The 18938-nt window shown below is 42.4% G+C and overlaps 1 protein-coding gene across 5 annotated transcripts in view; it reads left to right on the top strand.

Annotated features, from left to right (window-relative positions):
* MYO9A (myosin IXA) overlaps positions 1-18938 on the top strand; it is a 517771-nt gene that overhangs the window by 241962 nt on the left and 256871 nt on the right. For all 5 annotated transcript variants that reach the window (XM_033919771.1, XM_033919772.1, XM_033919768.1 and 2 more), the window contains one exon: positions 4424-4545. In XM_033919771.1, coding sequence (XP_033775662.1) covers positions 4424-4545 — 122 coding nt within the window. The remainder of the gene's footprint in view (positions 1-4423; positions 4546-18938) is intronic.

Here is an 18938-nt window from a genome sequence, read left to right as displayed (position 1 = left end):
CAGTAAGACGAGTCTTAGCTGTAAGCTCTGTCTTGCAGGGAGCCCTTCCTAGGGATTATGGAGGCAGGAGTGTCCTTGCTCAAGGTTCTGTCCTTTTTGCTAAAAGTCATTTTGGTATTTTATGTCAATCAGGAGGTAAAATTACCAGCATTTCAGACCATAGAGTCAATGAAAAAGAACCGGATTCTGAGAGAGCTGGATGTTAGGAGAGTCCCCCTATGTTATGTAGAGGTCACCAATGAGTTCCGACTGTTGGATCATCTGTTTGTCCTTCCCAATCAGGCTAGACACGGTAGAATGACGTCTAAAGCTATCATTTCAAATTGGATACAGATGGCCATCTTCTCAGCAAACATTTCTTGTGGCAAGCAATCACCAGTGTACTTGAAAGCACATAAGAACATAAGAATAGCCTTACTGGGTCAGACCAATGGTCCATCAAGCCTAGTAGCCCATTCTCACGGTTGCCATTCCAGGTCACTAATACCTGGCCAATCCAGGTCACTAGTACCTGGCCAAAACATTCCAACCTAATCCTCTGCATATGTTCTCCAAATTCTACAGAGCAGACGTGGCAGCACAGGAGGACACCGGCTTTAGGTCCTCAGTGTTACGAGAAGGTGCAGAGGTCCCACCCTAGGTTTCTGGAATTGCTTTTGTATGTCCCTATTTTCCAGAATGACACACCTATTGCACTAGAAAAAAGAGATTAGGTCCTTACCTTGCTAATAGCTTTTCTAGTAGATAGGTATATTATTCTAGAACAGACATGGGCAACTCCGGTCCTCGAGGGCCAGAATCCAATCGGGTTTTCAGGATTTCCCCATTGAATATGCATTGAAAGCAGTGCATGCAAAAAGTTCTCATGCATATTAATTGGGGAAATCCTGAAAACCCAATTGGATTCCGGTCCTCGAGGACCGGAGTTGCCTATGCTTGTTTTAGAACCTCATACTCAAATCAACAATATAAGGGGAAAAAAATTTGTTCGATAAACTAATATGTCAGATAATAGAGAACAAACTTGTATCAAGTACATTTGATTATCAGATCTCAAACACCCAAGGCACTACTTTATTGATTTTTCTTGCCTTTGCTGGGGTGATGCATTCATCATCGGTCTTGGTAAAGTGACGTATGCTCAATAATTAATTTCTCTTTTACTACAAGCACTATAGAATTATAAATATAAAGTGCTTAAGGTGCTATGAAAGGAAGGCACTTATCTTTCATGCCCGATGGTTGCCCAACCGTTTCACACTTGGTTTCATCAGGGGCTATGCCTCCTTGCATACATGCACCAATTTTTAAATAAAGAAACATTTCCTTTAGATAAATAATGACGAGCACCCAAGTCTGCCTGTGTAACGCCCAACCAAGACCGATGATGAATGCATCACCCCAGCAAGGGCATGAAAAAGCAATAAAGTAGTGCCTTGGGTGTTTGAGATCTGATAATCAAATGTACTTGATACAAGTTTGTTCTCTAGAACCTCATACTGACAGTTATTTCTCCGCCTACCTACTGTCTGAATCAGAAGTTCAAGTCAAAAGTGAAATTTTGATGTCAGACCTGAAGGGTATGAAGAATAATCTATTTCTATAATACATTGGGGGAATGTTGGCATTCTATAAATGTGTTAAGAACATAAGAATAGCCTTACTGGGTCAGACCAAAGGTCCATCAAGCCCAGTAGCCAATCCAGGTCACTAGTACCTGGCCTAAACTCAAGGAGTAGCAATATTTCATGCTACCGATCCAGGGCGAGCAGTGGCTTCCCCCCATGTATTTCTCAATAACAATGGACTTTTTCTCCAGGAAATTGTCCAAACTCTTCTTAAAACCAGCTACACTATCTGCTCTTACCACAACCTCTAGCAATGCGTTCCAGAGCTTAACTATTCTCTGAGTGAAAAAATATTTCCTCCTATTGGTTTTAAAAGTATTTCCTTGTAACTTCATCGAGTTTCCCCTAGTTTTTGTAATTTTTGACGGAGTGAAAAATCAATCCACTTGTACCCATTCTACTCCACTCAGGATTTTGTAGACTTCAATCATATTTCACCTCAACCTTCTCTTTTCCAAAGTGAAGAGCCCTAACCGTTTTAGTCTTTCCTCATGTGAGAGGAGTTCCACCCCCTTTAGCATCTTGGGTGATTTCAATTACCTTCTACTACTTAGAGATACCGCATATATTTATCTTCCACAATCATAAACCTCATAGAACTCAAAAAACCTTTCTTTGAACCTTTACTAGCGCCACTATATCTTTCTTGAGATAAGGAGACCAGAATTGAACGCAATACTCCAGATGAGGTCGCACCATGGAGCGATACAGGGTCATTATAACATTCTTAGTCTTTATAACCATCCCTTTTTAAATATTTCCTAGCATCCTTTTTGCTTTTTTGGCCACTGCCGCACATTGAGCAGAAGGTTTCATCATATTGTCGTAGAACTCAAAAAAGAGGGAGAAAAAAAGGCCTCAGTTCAGCTTCATTTGGCCAAAAAACTTTTTTGGGCCAAATAAAGCTGAACTGAGGCCTTTTTTTTTTTCTTCCTCTTTTTTTGAGTTCTATGAGGTTTATGATTGTGGAAGATAAATATATGCGGTATCTCTAAGTAGTAGAAGGTAATTGAAATCACCCATTATTATGCTGTCACCCATTTCTCCAGCTTTCTTAATCTCTGAAAACATTTCTTCATCTGTCTGCTCTTTTTGTCCCGGGGATGGTAGTATAACCCTGCCTTTATATTCCTTCCCTTCACACATGGAATTTCTATCCATAAGGTTTCCACACCACTATCTCTGTCATGCCGAATGTTCATTTTATTTGATTCAATATTCCCTCTTTAACATATAGTGCAATCCCCCCCCTCCAATTTTATCTACTCTATCCTAGTGATATAATTTGTACCCAGGTAACACAGTTTCCCATTGATTGTTCTCCTTCCACCAGGTCTCCGAGATGCCTATTATATCTATCTCATCATTCAGTGCTATATACTCTAACTCTCCTATTTTATTTTTTAGGCTTCTAGCATTTGTATACAGACACTGATTGGTATGGTTATTTTGATGTTTCGATTGTTCAATTAAAATGTTTACCATGTTTGTTATACTTTCAGAACAGATTTGTATTTTGGGGAGTCTCCCTGTACCCCTCCTTCCTATCTGTCCCTATATAGGGCTATCACCTACTTTGGTACAAACTGAAGGGGGCAACAGAACCCTCTGGAAAAGGAGGTGGAGTTAAAAACCTGGAGTAGATTCCTTCTGAACAGCTTACGAGCATGGGAAGAATATCCTACTGTCCAGAATGATACATCTATCTACTAGAAAAGATATTAGCAAGGTAAAACCTAATCTCAATTATGAACAAACAGTGTGTGTATGTAGTTATGTACTGTATGTATAAATAAGTCCGTGCCTCAGTTCCACATGGAAACCATTCAATCGGTCATTGAGGCAGTGGCACCAGGAGAATTTCTAGCCTTCCCCTCTTGACACTGTTTGTTCAGAATTGAGAGGGGGGCGGTCATAATGACAATGTGACCTATTCAGTCTGGCTTCTTATTAGTTACCCTGTATTCTGCCAGCACTTCAGTGTGACATATGGTTCATTTGCCATTGGTACTGTCTTGAAAAAGATGGGGTAATACATAACAAATGAATCTGTATATGATGTTATACCTGTTATACAACTGTATTCTTGAGTCATTCCATTAATTATTAGCTTCTTTATGTGTGTGTGGCATGGGGGAGGGGGACTACAACCCTTAGTTTCCTTGCTAGCCTTTTCCAAACACTGCATACTTCTCATATTTGAAGACAGCACAATAAAGACAGGTAGAATGGAGAGAATTTGTCTTATATTATTAAATCATGGGATACTTTGCAGACGTTGCACAGAGCAAGGAGGCCATTTTATTACTCTTGCATTTTTCCACATGTTTTTAGCATGTTCTGTAGTCTACTGGAACTGGTTCTGCAGATTTTTTTAAGGTAAAGCCATTAACAACATATACAGCTTCATTTGTTATGCATTTCCAATTCACAGTGCTCTTATTGCAGATTTTTTTTTACTGTTTCCTCGTTCTTGACAGGGCCTGTTGTACACAAGCAGGCCTCCCCACTATTCTGTCCCCTTTTCTGTGATTTAGAAAGAAAATGTAATTTTCATGGCTTCCAAAGTTGTCTAGTTAACATTTGAGGAAAACAGGAAAATGCTTATTTTTATTTTGTGCAGCAGCGGGGTGTCTTTTCTTTTTTTTAGTGTCCAATTTGGTTGTGTGTTCCCTCTTTCCCCTGGTGTTGCTGCTATATAATGATGATCTGTATGGCTATTTGTCCAACAAAACATTATTTTGATCATGAATTCAGTCAAATAAAATGTGTTTGGTGGTGTGTCCTTTTTCTAGGAGGAATACAGAGCAGAAGGTATTAGTTGGCACAATATTTCCTATATTGACAACAGCAGCTGTATCAACCTTATCAGCAGAAAACCAACAGGTCTTCTGCAGCTGTTGGATGAAGAGAGCAAGTAAGTGTATTCAGCCCTTCCTGCACATGTCTCCTTTCTTCATGACAGCCTTTCTTAGTGATGATAACATCACTACATCAAACATTTTCCATACCTAATTAATATTCTATCCTATAAAATCCACGTAGTATCTCTATAACAAGCAATCAGGGTAGGTAAAAATCAATGATTTTTTTTTTAAATAAAAAAATCAGGTTTTTATTTAAATTTAAATTGGATTTTTAAATGCTTTTTTTTTTTGAGGAAAAATGTATCTAAATCCGTTTTTCTATTTAAGATATATTATAGTCCAAAAGTTATTCTTCATGAAATAAGGATTACTTTTTAATTATGTAGCATGAGGCTGTATACGAGGGCTGTTCAAAAAGTATCAGACCTTAATTTTTCTTGCATAAGAACTTAAGAATAGCCTTACTGGGTCAGACTAATGGTTTATCTAGTTCTTTTAGAAAAGAAATAAAGACCATACTCTTCAAGAAAACTTTGAAAAAAGAAATAATACCGCAAGTCTCAAACTCCATAAGAACATAAGCAGTGCCTCCGCTGGGTCAGACCACAGGTCCATCTTGCCCAGCAGTCCGCTCCCGCGGCGGCCCGAACAGGTCACGGCCTGTCTGAGTCACCAGAAGGGGCCCCCTTGCCACCTTGGTTTCCCATTGAGTTTTATCTTCCCATCGAAGTCCTAACCCTCCGGTCTTGCACATGCATGACCTGGTTGGATTTCTATACTTATTACTTGGTTTGCTTTCTATACCTGTGTTACATCCCAGCACCTCTCTCAGTATCCCACGATCCCCCTATCCCTCAGGAATCTATCCAATCCCTGTTTGAATCCCTGTACCGTACTCCGCCTCTCACTAAAGCCAACTACCCCAAACAAACAACCTTACCCATTTTTTACTCTTTTTGAAAATGACCAATTTTTTTTTTTTTTTTTGGTAAGTTCTTGTTGTAATACATCTTGGATAATTCTTTTGTAATCCGCCTTGAACTGCAAGGTAATGGCGGAATAGAAATCCCTAATGTAATGCAATGTAATATCCTGTCTTCACAGAGGCCAATCCAAATCACAAGTACCTGGCAAAAATCCAAGTAGTAGCAGTATTCCATGCCACCGTTCCAGGGCAAGCAGTGGCTTCCCCCATGTCTGTCTCAACAGCAAACTATGGACTTTTCTTCCAGGAACTTGTCCAAACCTTTTTTAAAACCAGCTACATTAACCGCTCTTACCACATCTTCTGGCAACATGTTCTAGAGCTTAACTATTCTCTGAGGGAAAAAATATTTCCTTCTATTGGTCTTAAAAGTTACTTTGTAACTTTGAGTGTTCCCTAATCTTTGTAAATCTTGATGCAGTAAAAAAATCAATCCACTTCTACCCATTCTATACCACTCAGGATCTTTTCCAAGCTGAAGAGACATAACCTCTTTAGTTTCCTCATATGAGAGGAGTTCCAACCCCTTTATCATCTTGGTCGCTCTTTTTTGAACCTTTTCTAGTGCCTCTATATCTTTTTTGAGATAAGAAGAACAGAACCGAACGCAGTACTCAAGGTGAGGTCGCACCATTGAGCGATACAGAGGCATTACAGTATAATCTCATTATAATGGACTCCAAGGGACCTGGCAAAACAGTCCGTTATATCCAGAGTTGCATTTTTTTAAACTTTATTTAGGTCAACTATCTTAAAACCCATTGATTTGGCTTAAAATTGAGTATATTGAACTCCTCAGACCTTTGTATCCCTGTATCATGTCAGACTTATGCCGGATGGCTGACTGAAGAATGTCCAAGCACCACATGTCACAGGGCACATTAGGTGGGATAGGAGCTTTGGGCTTAGCCACCTCTGTAACCTCTAGGACTGGGGAATCACAGGTGGCTTGTTTTTCAGGGAGAAAATCCCCTCCAGAGCCCTTGGATGGTGATTTGACAAAGTGCAGATGTGTGGACACCATGGAACCCAAGAGGAGACATAGTGAGTCCCTGAAGGGGTCCTCTGGGTTTCCTGCCCAGATTTTGGAAATCTTATGTGGATAGTTTACATAAGTTGCTAGGGTCCTCTTGCACCATCAGAGTGTGCCGGTGGCTGCACAAGGAGTTTTGTCCTCGTAAAATGCACTCTCCCAGAGAGGGCTGACTATTAGGAATCAGAAGACCAGTCAGAATAGGACTGGGGGGTCAGAGTCCATGCCTTTATTGCTACAGAGTGAATCTTAGGAGATATGGGGTCTCGGGCAGAGGCTGGTGGTCAAGAGGCAGTAGTAGCTCTTGATCAGGAGGAGGATCCGACAGTATGTCGTCTTTACAAGCTGTCTTGAGATTATTACTTGCTCTCTATGACGATTAAACCTTGAATCCCTACAGATCTTGGTGGCACAGTGCTTAGTTATGAGCGGCTCTAAGACTCAGATCATATTTTTCCCCTCACATCCTGACATTACTGTGCTAGTCATGGAGCATTGGGAGACCCTGGAGGGTTCCTTACAGGTTGCTAGGTCTATGTCAAGCCTGTATCCCATGGCTTTTGAATTTCAGCAGCTGTTTGTTCAGCCTAAAGTGGATTCATTAGTAGCTCAAGTTACCAAACGTATTTCCCTACATAGTGAAGGAGTAGTAATTGTAAAGGATACACAGGATCTTGTCCTTAAAAGGCAATTTGAGGCCCTGGCTTTGGAGATTAAGGCAACAGCAGTGGCCTCATTCATAGCACGCGCTTGCTATACTAGATTGTCAGAATCTCTTGACAAATGATGACGTTTACCCCAGCTGGTAATGGCAGGGTTTGATTATGAAGCAGATGCTCTATATGACATAATCAAGAGTCATGAGCAAAGTTTCTACTTATGCTATTTCTGCTCGCAGAATTCCCTGGATCAGGCAATGGGTGGGGGATTAAAGCCACTTCGAGCAGGCTTCCTTTTAAAGGACAAAGTGGCAGATCATCACCCTAAAGCTTTGCCTGACAGCAGACCATGAGGTCTGGTTGTGCTAATTTGTGAGGTTCTCTGTGATTTTGTCAGTACTCAGGAGCTTTTCTGCCCAGAGATTGTATCAGTGATCTTAACAGAGGTTTAGAAATTATATAACCACCAAAAGATATTCATACAATAAATCTCCAAAATCAGATGTTTTATCAAAAAACAGGTTTCCAATTTAATACAGAGAAAAAACCCGGGAAACTTCTATGACAAGTGTTGTTAATTATATTTATTGATTTTTAAATCATACAATCAAGAATAACTTGTACAGAAAGCAATATTAGTAATTTTACATAAAGCAAGAAATAATTCAATAGCAATAAGATCATTTATAACTAATATGCTCAAGTCCTCAAATTATAGAATCCAAGATTCTTAGCGAGAACAAAAGACAAGAATTGAACAAAAGTACATTCTTATACTTAGAATTGGCTATAGGGCTGATTGCAGAGAATAATTAATAATCTTAGGGCTTATGATTTTTCTGCCTCCAAACGGGACTTCTATGACAAGTGTAAAGTTGCCATAGAGAAGCACATCCTTGGTCTAAGAAAAACTCCGTTCAGAAAAAATGAGCAACAATGTAAACTCAAATGTACTTATGCAAAATAGGAGACCAGCACTTATCTTTTTAGTATCTTTGTATCTTCTGGTAATGGAAAAATCTCAGCAGTTCAAGTTAAACACCCAGTACTGTTAAACTGAACTGTACAAGGGAGACATACTTAGAATTCCCGACAGGCCCTGTTTCACATTAGTGCTGCATCAGGGTAATTTCTAAAAAGCAAAAATACAAAAGATTAATATATTATTTCATTAATAAAAATGTTACTCATAGCAAAAAAACAATACATTAGAAAAAGAGCAACCACTTCAGAGATCTTCTTTGAGAAAATGGCGACTCGGCATTTGATTTGGCTTTAAAAAATGCATGCTAGCGTCATCAATAGCCAATCCAAAAAAGTAAGGGAAAAAACCCCCCAACCAATCAAAAGTAACTTTTTTTTCAAAAAAGAAAAAAAAAAAAAGGCGCCATTCAGCTGGGGCATTCAGATCCTTCGGAGTACAAGTTTGCAATTTGAAAACCCATTTTTATATGTGCTGCCTTAGAAACGTTTTAAAATCTCCCTTACTTGATGGAAAAAGTCGTTCTCCAATCCAGCAACGCATTTCGATAAATAAATGGTACAAATGTTGTACCATAGGTACTTCAGTCCTAGAACATGTCAGATGTGTAGAAATGCCAGGTGAACTCAATCCTCTGGTTCTCATGCCACAACTGCCTCCAAGAAATCTCAATGACGTCTGGTCCATAGCCATACCACCACAGATAGGATGTCTGTTATTGGCGTATTGGGAGGCCTGGGTGCAGATCTGTTCAGACCGCTGGTGCTGGACATCACCCACTTCTGGATCTATTTATGGACTCTACAGCCGAATGGCAAGAGAAAGTGGTCAAAGTCTGAGTGATGATAAAAAGGCTCTTAGATATTCGAGCCATACAGCCCATGCCTTCTCAAAGACTCGAGCTTCGGCAGATATTCCATATACTTTATAGTGCCCAAGAAAGTCTCAGAGGACTGGAGACCAATCTTGGATCTGAAGTCCGTCAATGCAGCACTGAAAGTGCTTCAGTTCCATATAGAAACCATTCGATTGGTCATTGCAGTAGTGGCGCCAGGATAATTTTTAGCCTCTCTAGATTTGACGGAGGCCTATCTTCATATTCCCATATTGCAGGATCACAGGAAGTATTTAAGATACCATGTGCTGGGGAGATATTTCCAGTTCTCCTCACTTCCCTTCGGTGTGGCAACAGTGCCACACGATTTCACCAAGGTGATGGTTGTGGTAGCAGTACATCTCTACAAGGCAGGGATACAGGTGCATCCGTACTTGGAGAATTAGCTGATCAGAGCCTCATCAAAATTGGAGGGAGAAAAAGCAGTGGCACAATTGCTGGACCTGGATTAGATTGTCAATTTCCAGAAAAACCACTTGGTATCAACCCAATCCCTGGAATATTTGGGAATCTGTTTCAGCATGGCAGAAGGCCGCATCTGTCTTTGCGAGCTACACAGAAGATCACAAGACAAAATGTTGGGATCTTTTGATGATACTAACTCCTTTGGCTTGGCATTATCTCTGGGTGCTGGGGTCAATAGTAGCAACTCTAGAGGTTATGCGGGCGAAGGCTCATATGTACCCACTCCAGGACATCCTGATGTCCTGATGGTCCCCACAGACAGATTCATTCCAGATGCCATGGGCCTGGACGGCGGAAGCACAGCCTGCATTGCTGTTGAGGGAATGCCACTCCTGATGACAGATACTAGCCTCTATAGCTGGGGATGTCATTGCAATGGTCAACCAGTTCAGAGACAGTGGACCCCCTCGGAGAAAATAATCTATAAACTGACTATAAGCCATCCATCTGATGTTACAGGCATTGGAGAAAATCCCTGAAAGTAAAGAGGTTATGTTTTTTCTGACAATGCCATAGTGGTGGCTTAAGTCAACTGGCAGAGAGGCACCAGAAGTACTCCATTAAGAAGAGAGGCCCAGCTATTGTTCTGTTGGTCTGAGGTCTACTTAACGTGTTATCAGCAGCACATATAACGGTAATGGAGAATGTGCAAGCTGACCAGCAGACTCTAGACCTGGAGGAGTAGTCACGGTCTTGGAAGGCCTTCAACTGCATTCCTCATAGTTACAGAAGCTGGAATCTCTCTGCACATGGTTCCTTCCTTTTTGCAGAAAGTAGTTTCAGCTTTTCACATCAATCAAGAGGTCCGACTGTCCATGTTCCAGTCCACGGGTTCAAAGAAACAAGACAAAGTATTGAAATTGCTGGATGTGGGGAGAGTTCTCCTCCATTATCTAGAAATAACTAATGACTATTGGCTATCCAGTAATTTATGTATCCTAACTAGTTTCGCCTGGCTGGGCAAGCCAGTATCTAAGGCATCTATTTCCAGATGGATTCGCATGGTGATTTTGTCAGTGTACATTGGATGTGGTAAACAGCTGCCAATATCTTTGAGAGCACATTCCATGAGACGTGTAGCTTTTTCAGGGGTAGAGTCAATCTATAGAGTAGATGTAGCAGTGTAAAACGTCATCGCTTTTAGATCCTCTATGTTAAGAACAGGCTTATCTGTCCTACCCTAAATTTAAGAGGCTGCTTTGATACATCCTACTTGTCAGGACTTGTATGCTCTGTGCACCAGAAGGTAAGATAAGGTTCTTACCTCGATGAAGATCTTTCTGATAACATGATATACGAGTCCTGATGCCCTTCCCTGTTAGTGTAATTATTTGCCTACTTAATGTCTTGGACAAGTATGTTTGTCCAGAACTTGAGATCATCTCATGCCAGTCAGGTATTATGAGTACAATGTTATTGTTACAAATACAATTGAGAGTATAAAAGTGCCATAAATGTTTGTGCTGGTTGCATTCAGATAGGTAGATTGGTTATTCCACTTTGTTCATTATACTTGTTACAGAGCAGAACAAAAATGTCTTGTTGGGGGAAGTTCCTTGTACCCCCTCCTTATGTCTCCTATTGTGGTTATCGACTGCTTTGGTACAAACTGAAAAGATGCAGTTCAGCCCACTGGGGAAGGAGGTGGAGCTGAGAAAAATGTAGATGACATCCTTCAGCAAAGACTTGCAGTTTGGGGAAAGTAATCCACGTCAAGACTCGTATGCCCTACTACAAGAAAGAAGATTATCAAGGTAAGAACCTAATCTTCCCATATAGCTGAATGCTTAAAGGAAGTAACAGCAAAAAGTATAATAAAATGTGAACAAAAATTCAAATGTCTAGTTCTCAGCTTAGTCACAGACAATACTACAAATGTATCCAAGATGAGAAAAAATTTAGAAGAGCATGAAGAGAATACTAAGCTAATAACATATGGTTGCAGTACTCACTTGCTGCACTTTCTAGCCCAAGACTTCAGTGACCTAGAAATAAAAACTAATGTCGTTGAAATTGCTATTTCTGTAACAAACATTTTGCAGTAGCAGCTCTGAAAAGAATGGGTGGAAACAAGCCAACACTCCCACAAGATGTTAGATAGAACTCTGTAGTTGACTATTCTGAGCAGTATATCAAGAACTGACCTGTTCTGATGACATCTGGTTGTAAATATTAAGATTATACAAACAAGAATCAGTCTGTAGAAAACCATGATTTTAAATCAAGACTTTCTGACTAGTAATTTAAATTGTGATTTAAATCAAATGATCACGCATATCACAACACCCTCCTGTAAATTGGCATTTACATAGCAGGATGTTTAGGAAATGATTTTGTTGCATGCTCAAGGTGTGTTATAAGGTTAATTGTCAGTTATCAAGTATCTTTCACACCTGTGAGATGAGTTGAAATCCTTATTGCACAACATAGATTAGGCTAGTATAAGGTATAAGAATTTGAGAGATACAAAAATGTTTGTTTTTCTAAATTTAAGGAAGCTTTACTTTTTGGCTTGTTCCTTCACTGTCTAAACAGAAGCAAGGTCAGTCAAAGAAATAAAGTCCTAAGGTCCAAACTGAATAGTTTATTAAAAATACATAAAACCCAACTTCTAATTCAATAAGAACGCCAGTCTTGAACCAGGGGTTTATGCACCTTCACCTGCAGTGTGTATATAGAGAGCCTCATTTGGATTTTTTGCTCTGCCTCCCTTCTCCCAGTTTTTGAATAAAAGCCTCTATCTGCCTCAAAACACCTCAGTTTTACTTAAAATCAGGTTAGATGGTCTCCTCAGCCCAGGATACTCTGGATTCGTGCCTGATTTGCAGTGGATGGCTTGCCAAGGACCCATCTGCGTTCCACGTGCAGCGCAGTACATGAGGGATGGAGTGGGGTAGTGGTTTAGGGTCCCAGGTCAGAAATCGTGGTCAGAGATGGGAAATGCTGATGGGCAGTCCCGGCTTAGAGCAGCTGCGCAATTACCGGTAAACTCCAGGAGGAAACACAGGAGCACCTGCAGGGTGCTTTGGGCCATCCTGGTCAGAGCTCTGCTCCAGAATTTATTAGCATGATGTATAAAGCTGTGTTAACCCCTCAGGAATCTTGGTAATTGTAGCGCCAGGGATTTCTCCCACTCATAGCACATGTGTCCTGCAGCAAAGCTATGCTTGAGATATGGGGGGGGGGGGCAGTCTGATGAAGATTGGGAGGAGAAGAATTAGATTTCTTTGCTGTTACTCTCCCACTTGGGGTCCTTGTTAGCAAGTGATATGGGCTCACGCTGGGAGTTACCAGTCTGACCAAATAATGGCCCTGGATCTTGGAGAGGACCCAACAGTGTGCAGGTTCCTTTTTTTTTTTTTTTTTTTTTTTAAGCCCTCAGTGCTCTTAGCGGTAATCACTGAGTCTCTCTTAGAATTAAAGATAAAGCAGACCTAGTCTTCTGTAGCTCAGTGCTCGCTTATGAGCAGCACAAAAGCTCAGACTAGGTGCCTTCCCTCGCAACCGGATATCACTAAGATGCTAACTGACCATTGGGATGCTCTAGAGCAGTAGTCTCAAACTCTTTGAATGACCACATTTTGGATTTGTAGGTACTTGGAGGACCTCAGAAAAAATAGTTAATGTCTTATTAAAGAAATGACAATTTTGCATGAGGTAAAACTCTTTATAGTTTATAAGTCTTTCCTTTTGGCTAAGTCTTAATAATGATATTGTAATTTATAGCTAAAGAGACATATGATAAAAAAAACTGTTTTATTTTACTTTTGTGATTATGAGGGCCTCAAAATAGTATCTGGCGGGCTGCGAGTTTGAGACCACTGCTCTAGAGGGTCCCCTCTGGGAAGCAAAGGTCATGACAAAGCTGTATCCCATGGATGCTGAATTTCAACAGCTTTTCAAATAGCCTAAGGTGGATTTTCTAGTGGCACAAGTTACCAAGTGAACCTCCCTCCCCAGTTAAGGGGGAGTTGTATTAAAGGATACACAGGATTGCAGGCTGGATTTTGTCCATAGGAGACAATTTGAAGCTGTGGCTTTGGGATTCAAAGCAGCATCGGCGGTGGCAGCAGCATCCTACATCCCAACTCAAAGTTATGTCAGACCCCTGCAGGAGAAAACAATGCAGACTTTCAGTTCCTTATGGAGGGAGTGGTCAGTTCAGAGTACTCAGACCTAAATTCTCAAACAAAATCAGCATTTAACGCAGTCCCTAAACCGGTTCCAGCCGGTTTAGCCTGCATGTATTTAGCGGTGGATTATCAAAACAGCTTATGGCAATCTTTTGTAAGCTTTCTAGCAGTCTATGACACTGCCATGCAAATGGGCTTTTCAGTATTCTATCGAGCACTCCAGTGGATTTTTAAACATTGCCAAGCTATTCTCTAAGAGCAGTGTCAGCTTTTAGCGACAAAAATCAGCAACTGATCTGAGGGTGCCAGTACAGTGTCTGTGGTTAATGACAAAACATAAAAATTACAGTTCATTTTTTATTAGTGGGAGTAGTAAAAATACGCTTCTTGAGTACATGCATTATAGCCCCCCTCGGCAGCGGGAGAGATACCCACTCTCGCCAACCGACACAGCCCCCTGGCAGTAGGAGAGATGCCCATTCTCTCCTACTGCCAACCGACACAACCCTCCTCGGCAGCAGGAGAGATGCCCACTCTCTCCCACCATCACTCATATGTGAAAATATCTGCCTGCTGTCCCCGGATAACACCTGTTACAGTAAGTAACTCTGCTTTCTCAAAAGTAGTAGTACATGTGAATCGACAGGGAGGCATCAAGGATGCTCCTCTGCGCTTGGAGGCCCAAATGCTGTTTCATTGGATGGAGAGCCATCTGTTGACGATCTCAGTGGCACATGTAGCGGAAGTGGACAATGTACAAGCGGATTTTCTCAGCTGCCAGACCCTAGATTCTGGAGAATAGGCACTATGCCAGGAGACATTCAACACCATCGCAAATTGTTGGGGATGTCCGACAATCAAACTCATGGCATCGGCATCCAACAAGAAAGCAGCTCAGTTCTTCAGCTGAAGATACAAGCCAGGTAGTTATGGCCATGGTCCCAAAAGGGGCTGCTGCATTCCTTCCCTCTGTGGCCCATGATAGGCACAGTCCTATGAAGAATAATGGACCATCAGGGACTAGTAGTCCTGGTGACACCAGACTGGTCAATATGGCAGTGGTACATGGATCTGGTCCATCTAAAGTGGGACCAGGGTCTCAGGCTACCTTGTTATCCAGGATTGCTAACAAAGGGCCCTATTGCCCTGGAAAATCTTGAGTGCTTTGGTTTTACGGCATGGCTCTTGAGTACGCAGCATTAGTGTGCAAAGGCTATTCAAAAGTGGTCATTGTCACTCTCCTGAGGTCCAAGAATCACTCGATGCTGACATCCTAGGCAAAGGCCTGGAAGAGTTTCTAGAGCTGGTATGTGCAACAAAATGAGGATCTGGTTACATCCCCGATTGCAGTGGTGCTAGAATTTCTTAAAGAAGGGCTTGAAAAATGCCTAGTAGTAGACTCTCTCAAAGTACACATCGCGGGTCTCTCATGCTTTAGACTTTGTACCAGAAAAGGAATATTGATCTCTCATCCAGATGTATCCAGATTTTTAAAGGGAGTATTGTCTGCATCCACCAATATGACACCCTTTCCAGTTAGGAATCTGAATCTCATCCTTTGAGCTCTAGACAGAGCACTATGTGAGCCATTGGAGGAGGCATCAAGAATGGCCATTACTATGAAAGTAGCATTTTTGGTGGCTATCACATCTGCATGAAGAATATTGGAATTGCAGGCTCTATCCTGCAGGGAATCTTTCCTCAGAATATTGGAGATGGGAATTGTTCTGCGTACAGTCTCGTCCTTCTTGCCGAAGGTCTAGCTTTCATATCAACCAGGAGGTCCATTTGCCGGCGTGTACTCCTTCGGGATCCAAGAAGACTGACAGGATCATAAAGCTGCTACTCATGCGCAGAATGTTGCTGCATTACCTAGAAGTGACTAATGAGTTTCGACTGTCAGATCATCTCTTTGTGTTAGCGGGCACTAGCCACAAGGAACAGCCGGCTTCAAAAGCGACCATTTCTAGATGAATTCAAAATGCAAGTTTATCGACTTATATTGGGAATGGTAAGATACCTCTGATTTTCCTGAAGGCCCACTCCACTAGATGCTTAGCTTCCTCCTGGTTGGAGTCAATAACAGTGTATATGGAAGAGATTTATAGAGCGGCCACTTGGTCCAAACTTTTACAGAATTTTACAGGGTGGATGTAACGGTAAAATTAGGTACTGCTTTCAGAGCTTTAGTGCTGTCAGCTGGCTCATCTGTCCCACCCTGGATTCCAGGGACTGCTTTGATATTTCCCATTGGTTCACACTGATGATCCTATTGAACTAGAAGGGAAGATTATGTACATACCTTGTTAATCTTCTTTCTAGGAGATAGGAATGTCAGTCTTGAAGCCCACACTCTGTCAGATGATTCTTTGCCTGACATTCTATCTCAGGCTTGTCTGTAGCTCTGGACAGTTTTTATTCCCTTGGCCTCCAGCAAGAGCTGGGATAAGAGAAGCTCATGTAGCTCAAGAAACCAGGGTGTATCCTATAGATCCACGTGCTTGTTAGTGCAGGTTGCACTCAAGTAGGTGGCCAGTATTCCTCCTCATTGTTGGGTTATAAAGTGTTCATCATTGTTAATGTTATTGTTATTTGTTGTGTTAAGAGCAGAACAGACATGTTTTTCAGGAGAGTCCCCGTATCCCTCCCTCTTATGTTTATTCTCGAGGGCTTTCCACTTGCTTTGATACAAACTGAGGAATACAGGACAGCCCAGAGAGAAGGGCAGCAGAGTGGAAAAATACAAATGAGGCTCTCTACATACACCCCGTGGGTAAAGGTGCATAAACCCAGTGGTTCAAGACTGATGTTTCTATCTCCTAGAAAGAAGATTAACAAGGTGGGTATATAATCTTCCCATGGCCATGCTTTGGCATGTGCCTGAATTGAATATGAATATCCTTGACCATGTGAATGGGAGTAAGTTGGCAGACTGGATGGTCTAGCTGTTATTCTTTGGGGACAAGCAGACTTTGATGTATTTTCACATGTCAGTGACATAGCCCAGAACACACGCTGCCTATCATGTGTACCTTTCAGAAAGTACTGGCAGCATCTCACAGTGCATATGAAGATGCCTTCTCACCCTAAGCAAGAATGCAGGTACCTCAGTCTCTTCTTTTCCACAGAGCTGGGAGAATGTGTTTAACACATAGGTCTTTCAACTTTTGAGTGCCTTCCCATTTGGCTTTGGCATTTATTTTCAGTTGTTTTCCTCAGTATTTTCAGTTGTTTTACCTCCCTAATTATTTGCTTAGTTTTTTTCGTTGAAAGTGCCATTGTGCCAGTCTATGAGTAGTCAGGCTTCTGCTTCCAGTTATACACCAACTCTTCTCCAGGCTATCTCTGTCCTGGCTTTGCCGATTCCTCCTCTCAATGAATGGTACCAGGCTATGCTCAGGGAGTAGTTGGTACAGATGTTGCAGCTGTATTCCACTTAAGCATCAAATGTTCTTTCACCTGCTGTGGCTTAGCTTCAACTTCTATCTGAGCCCAGGCTTTGCTTATGGAGTGGTCTTCCATGTCGGCACCTCAACATATGTTAACGTCAACCCATACAGCAACATTGGGAAAATGTTCCCTGAAATTCAAGGGTAGGGCTGTACCTTGGTGCCCTCTAAAACATGGATGTGGTACCACTGAGCTGAAGCAGGCTCAGACTTACTTGGATCATCCTAAGTACCTAGAGGATCATTCATGGAAGTTGGAAGAGTATTCACATTACTTCTTGGAGGAGGAGTTGTATAGTATTTCTTCTGACCTCTGCCTATAAAAGGAAATATTTAAATCTCCACTGAGATTCTCTTGTTTGTGAAGGAGATGACTTTGTGCAACCCATTTAAGTTGAAAATGGAGGAGCCTAGGGCTGAGATTTTATCAGTCTTGGACTGGCTTAGGGAGGGAGTCATGGTTCCGTTCTACCCTATCCTGAAAGGTGCACTGATGAGGAACTGGGAATCTCCATCTCAGTGCAGGTTGTACCTAAGAAGGTGGATATGCAGTATTACAGTGGTACCTCGGTTTACGAGTGCACCGGTTTGCGAGTGTTTTGCAAGACAAGCAAAACATTTGCAAACTTGGTGCCTCGTAAACCGAGCGCGCCTCGATTTGCGAGCGCCCCTCCTGCGAACCGGCACCCTCCGCTCTGCAATCCGACACCCCCCCGCCGCCATCCGGCAACCCCCCCCCCCCGAGGTCCCCCCAACCCACCCGAACCCTCTTCTTACTTTGATGTAGCCTCGGCACCTGCACCAGCATATCCTGTGCTGTGCTGTGCTGTGATGGTGCCCGAAAATCTGCCTCCGGTGCTGGGCCTTGAGCATGTGCGCATGCTCAAGGCCTGAGAGTTCACGTCCAATGTGAACTCTCACGTCCAACGTGAACTCTCAGGCCTTGAGCATGCGCACATGCTCAAGGCCCAGCACCGGAGGCAAATTTTCGGGCACCGGCACAGCACAGCACAGCATAGGACATGCTGGTGCAGGTGCGGAGGCTATATCAAAGTAAGAAGAGGGTTCGGGTGGGTTGGGGGGACCTCAGGTCGCGACAGGGGGGTGCCCGATGGCGGCGGGGGGGTGCCGGATCGCGGGGGGGAGGAGGGTGCCGGTTCGCGGTGGGGGGGGGGTCTTCGGGGGGAGCAATGCCGATTCTCGGGGGGGTGGGGGGGAGCAGCGCTGCTGGCCTCGGGGGGGGGGAAGGTGGGGGGTGGGAACATATCAAAGCAAGTTTCCCTTACTTCCTATGGGGAAACTTGCTTTGATATACGAGCATTTTGGATTACGAGCATGCTCCTGGAACGGATTATGCTCGTAATCCAAGGTACCACTGTATATCTAAAAGACTGCAGGATTCAAGAGGGCACTACTGCCTCAACACTTTCTGGTGATAAAATCTTTAAATGGGGCAGAAGCTCCAGGATTCATGCCTTGGTGCCTCCAGGTAGGAAGATTTGGACTTCGGACTTATTTTGAAGAAAACTTTATCAGGCTTCAATTCTTATTGCCTGAATCCAGACTTACCAGCTCTACAAGTCCCTGATTTGCAGTGTGCTTGCTTAGTCTTGTGGACTCTCTTCCTCAGGATCAGGCCACAGAGCTTCATCTGTTGGCCAAAAAAGCATCACGATGTATCTGACCAGGGGTATCTCTAATACTTTTGACATTACATCCAGACTTTCAGCTATGGGTATGGGAATGCATAGACTCTCATGGCTGCATGTTTCTGACCTGGAACCAGCAGTTTAAAAGGTTAGCAAATGTTTCCTGCTGAGAAGACAGTGTTTTTAGGGACAA

Source organism: Geotrypetes seraphini, chromosome 14, assembly GCF_902459505.1.
Source record: "Geotrypetes seraphini chromosome 14, aGeoSer1.1, whole genome shotgun sequence".
In the NCBI taxonomy this organism is placed as follows: Eukaryota; Metazoa; Chordata; class Amphibia; order Gymnophiona; family Dermophiidae; genus Geotrypetes; species Geotrypetes seraphini.
Note: the sequence above shows the minus strand (reverse complement) of the source record. Positions and strands in the feature narration are given on the sequence as shown.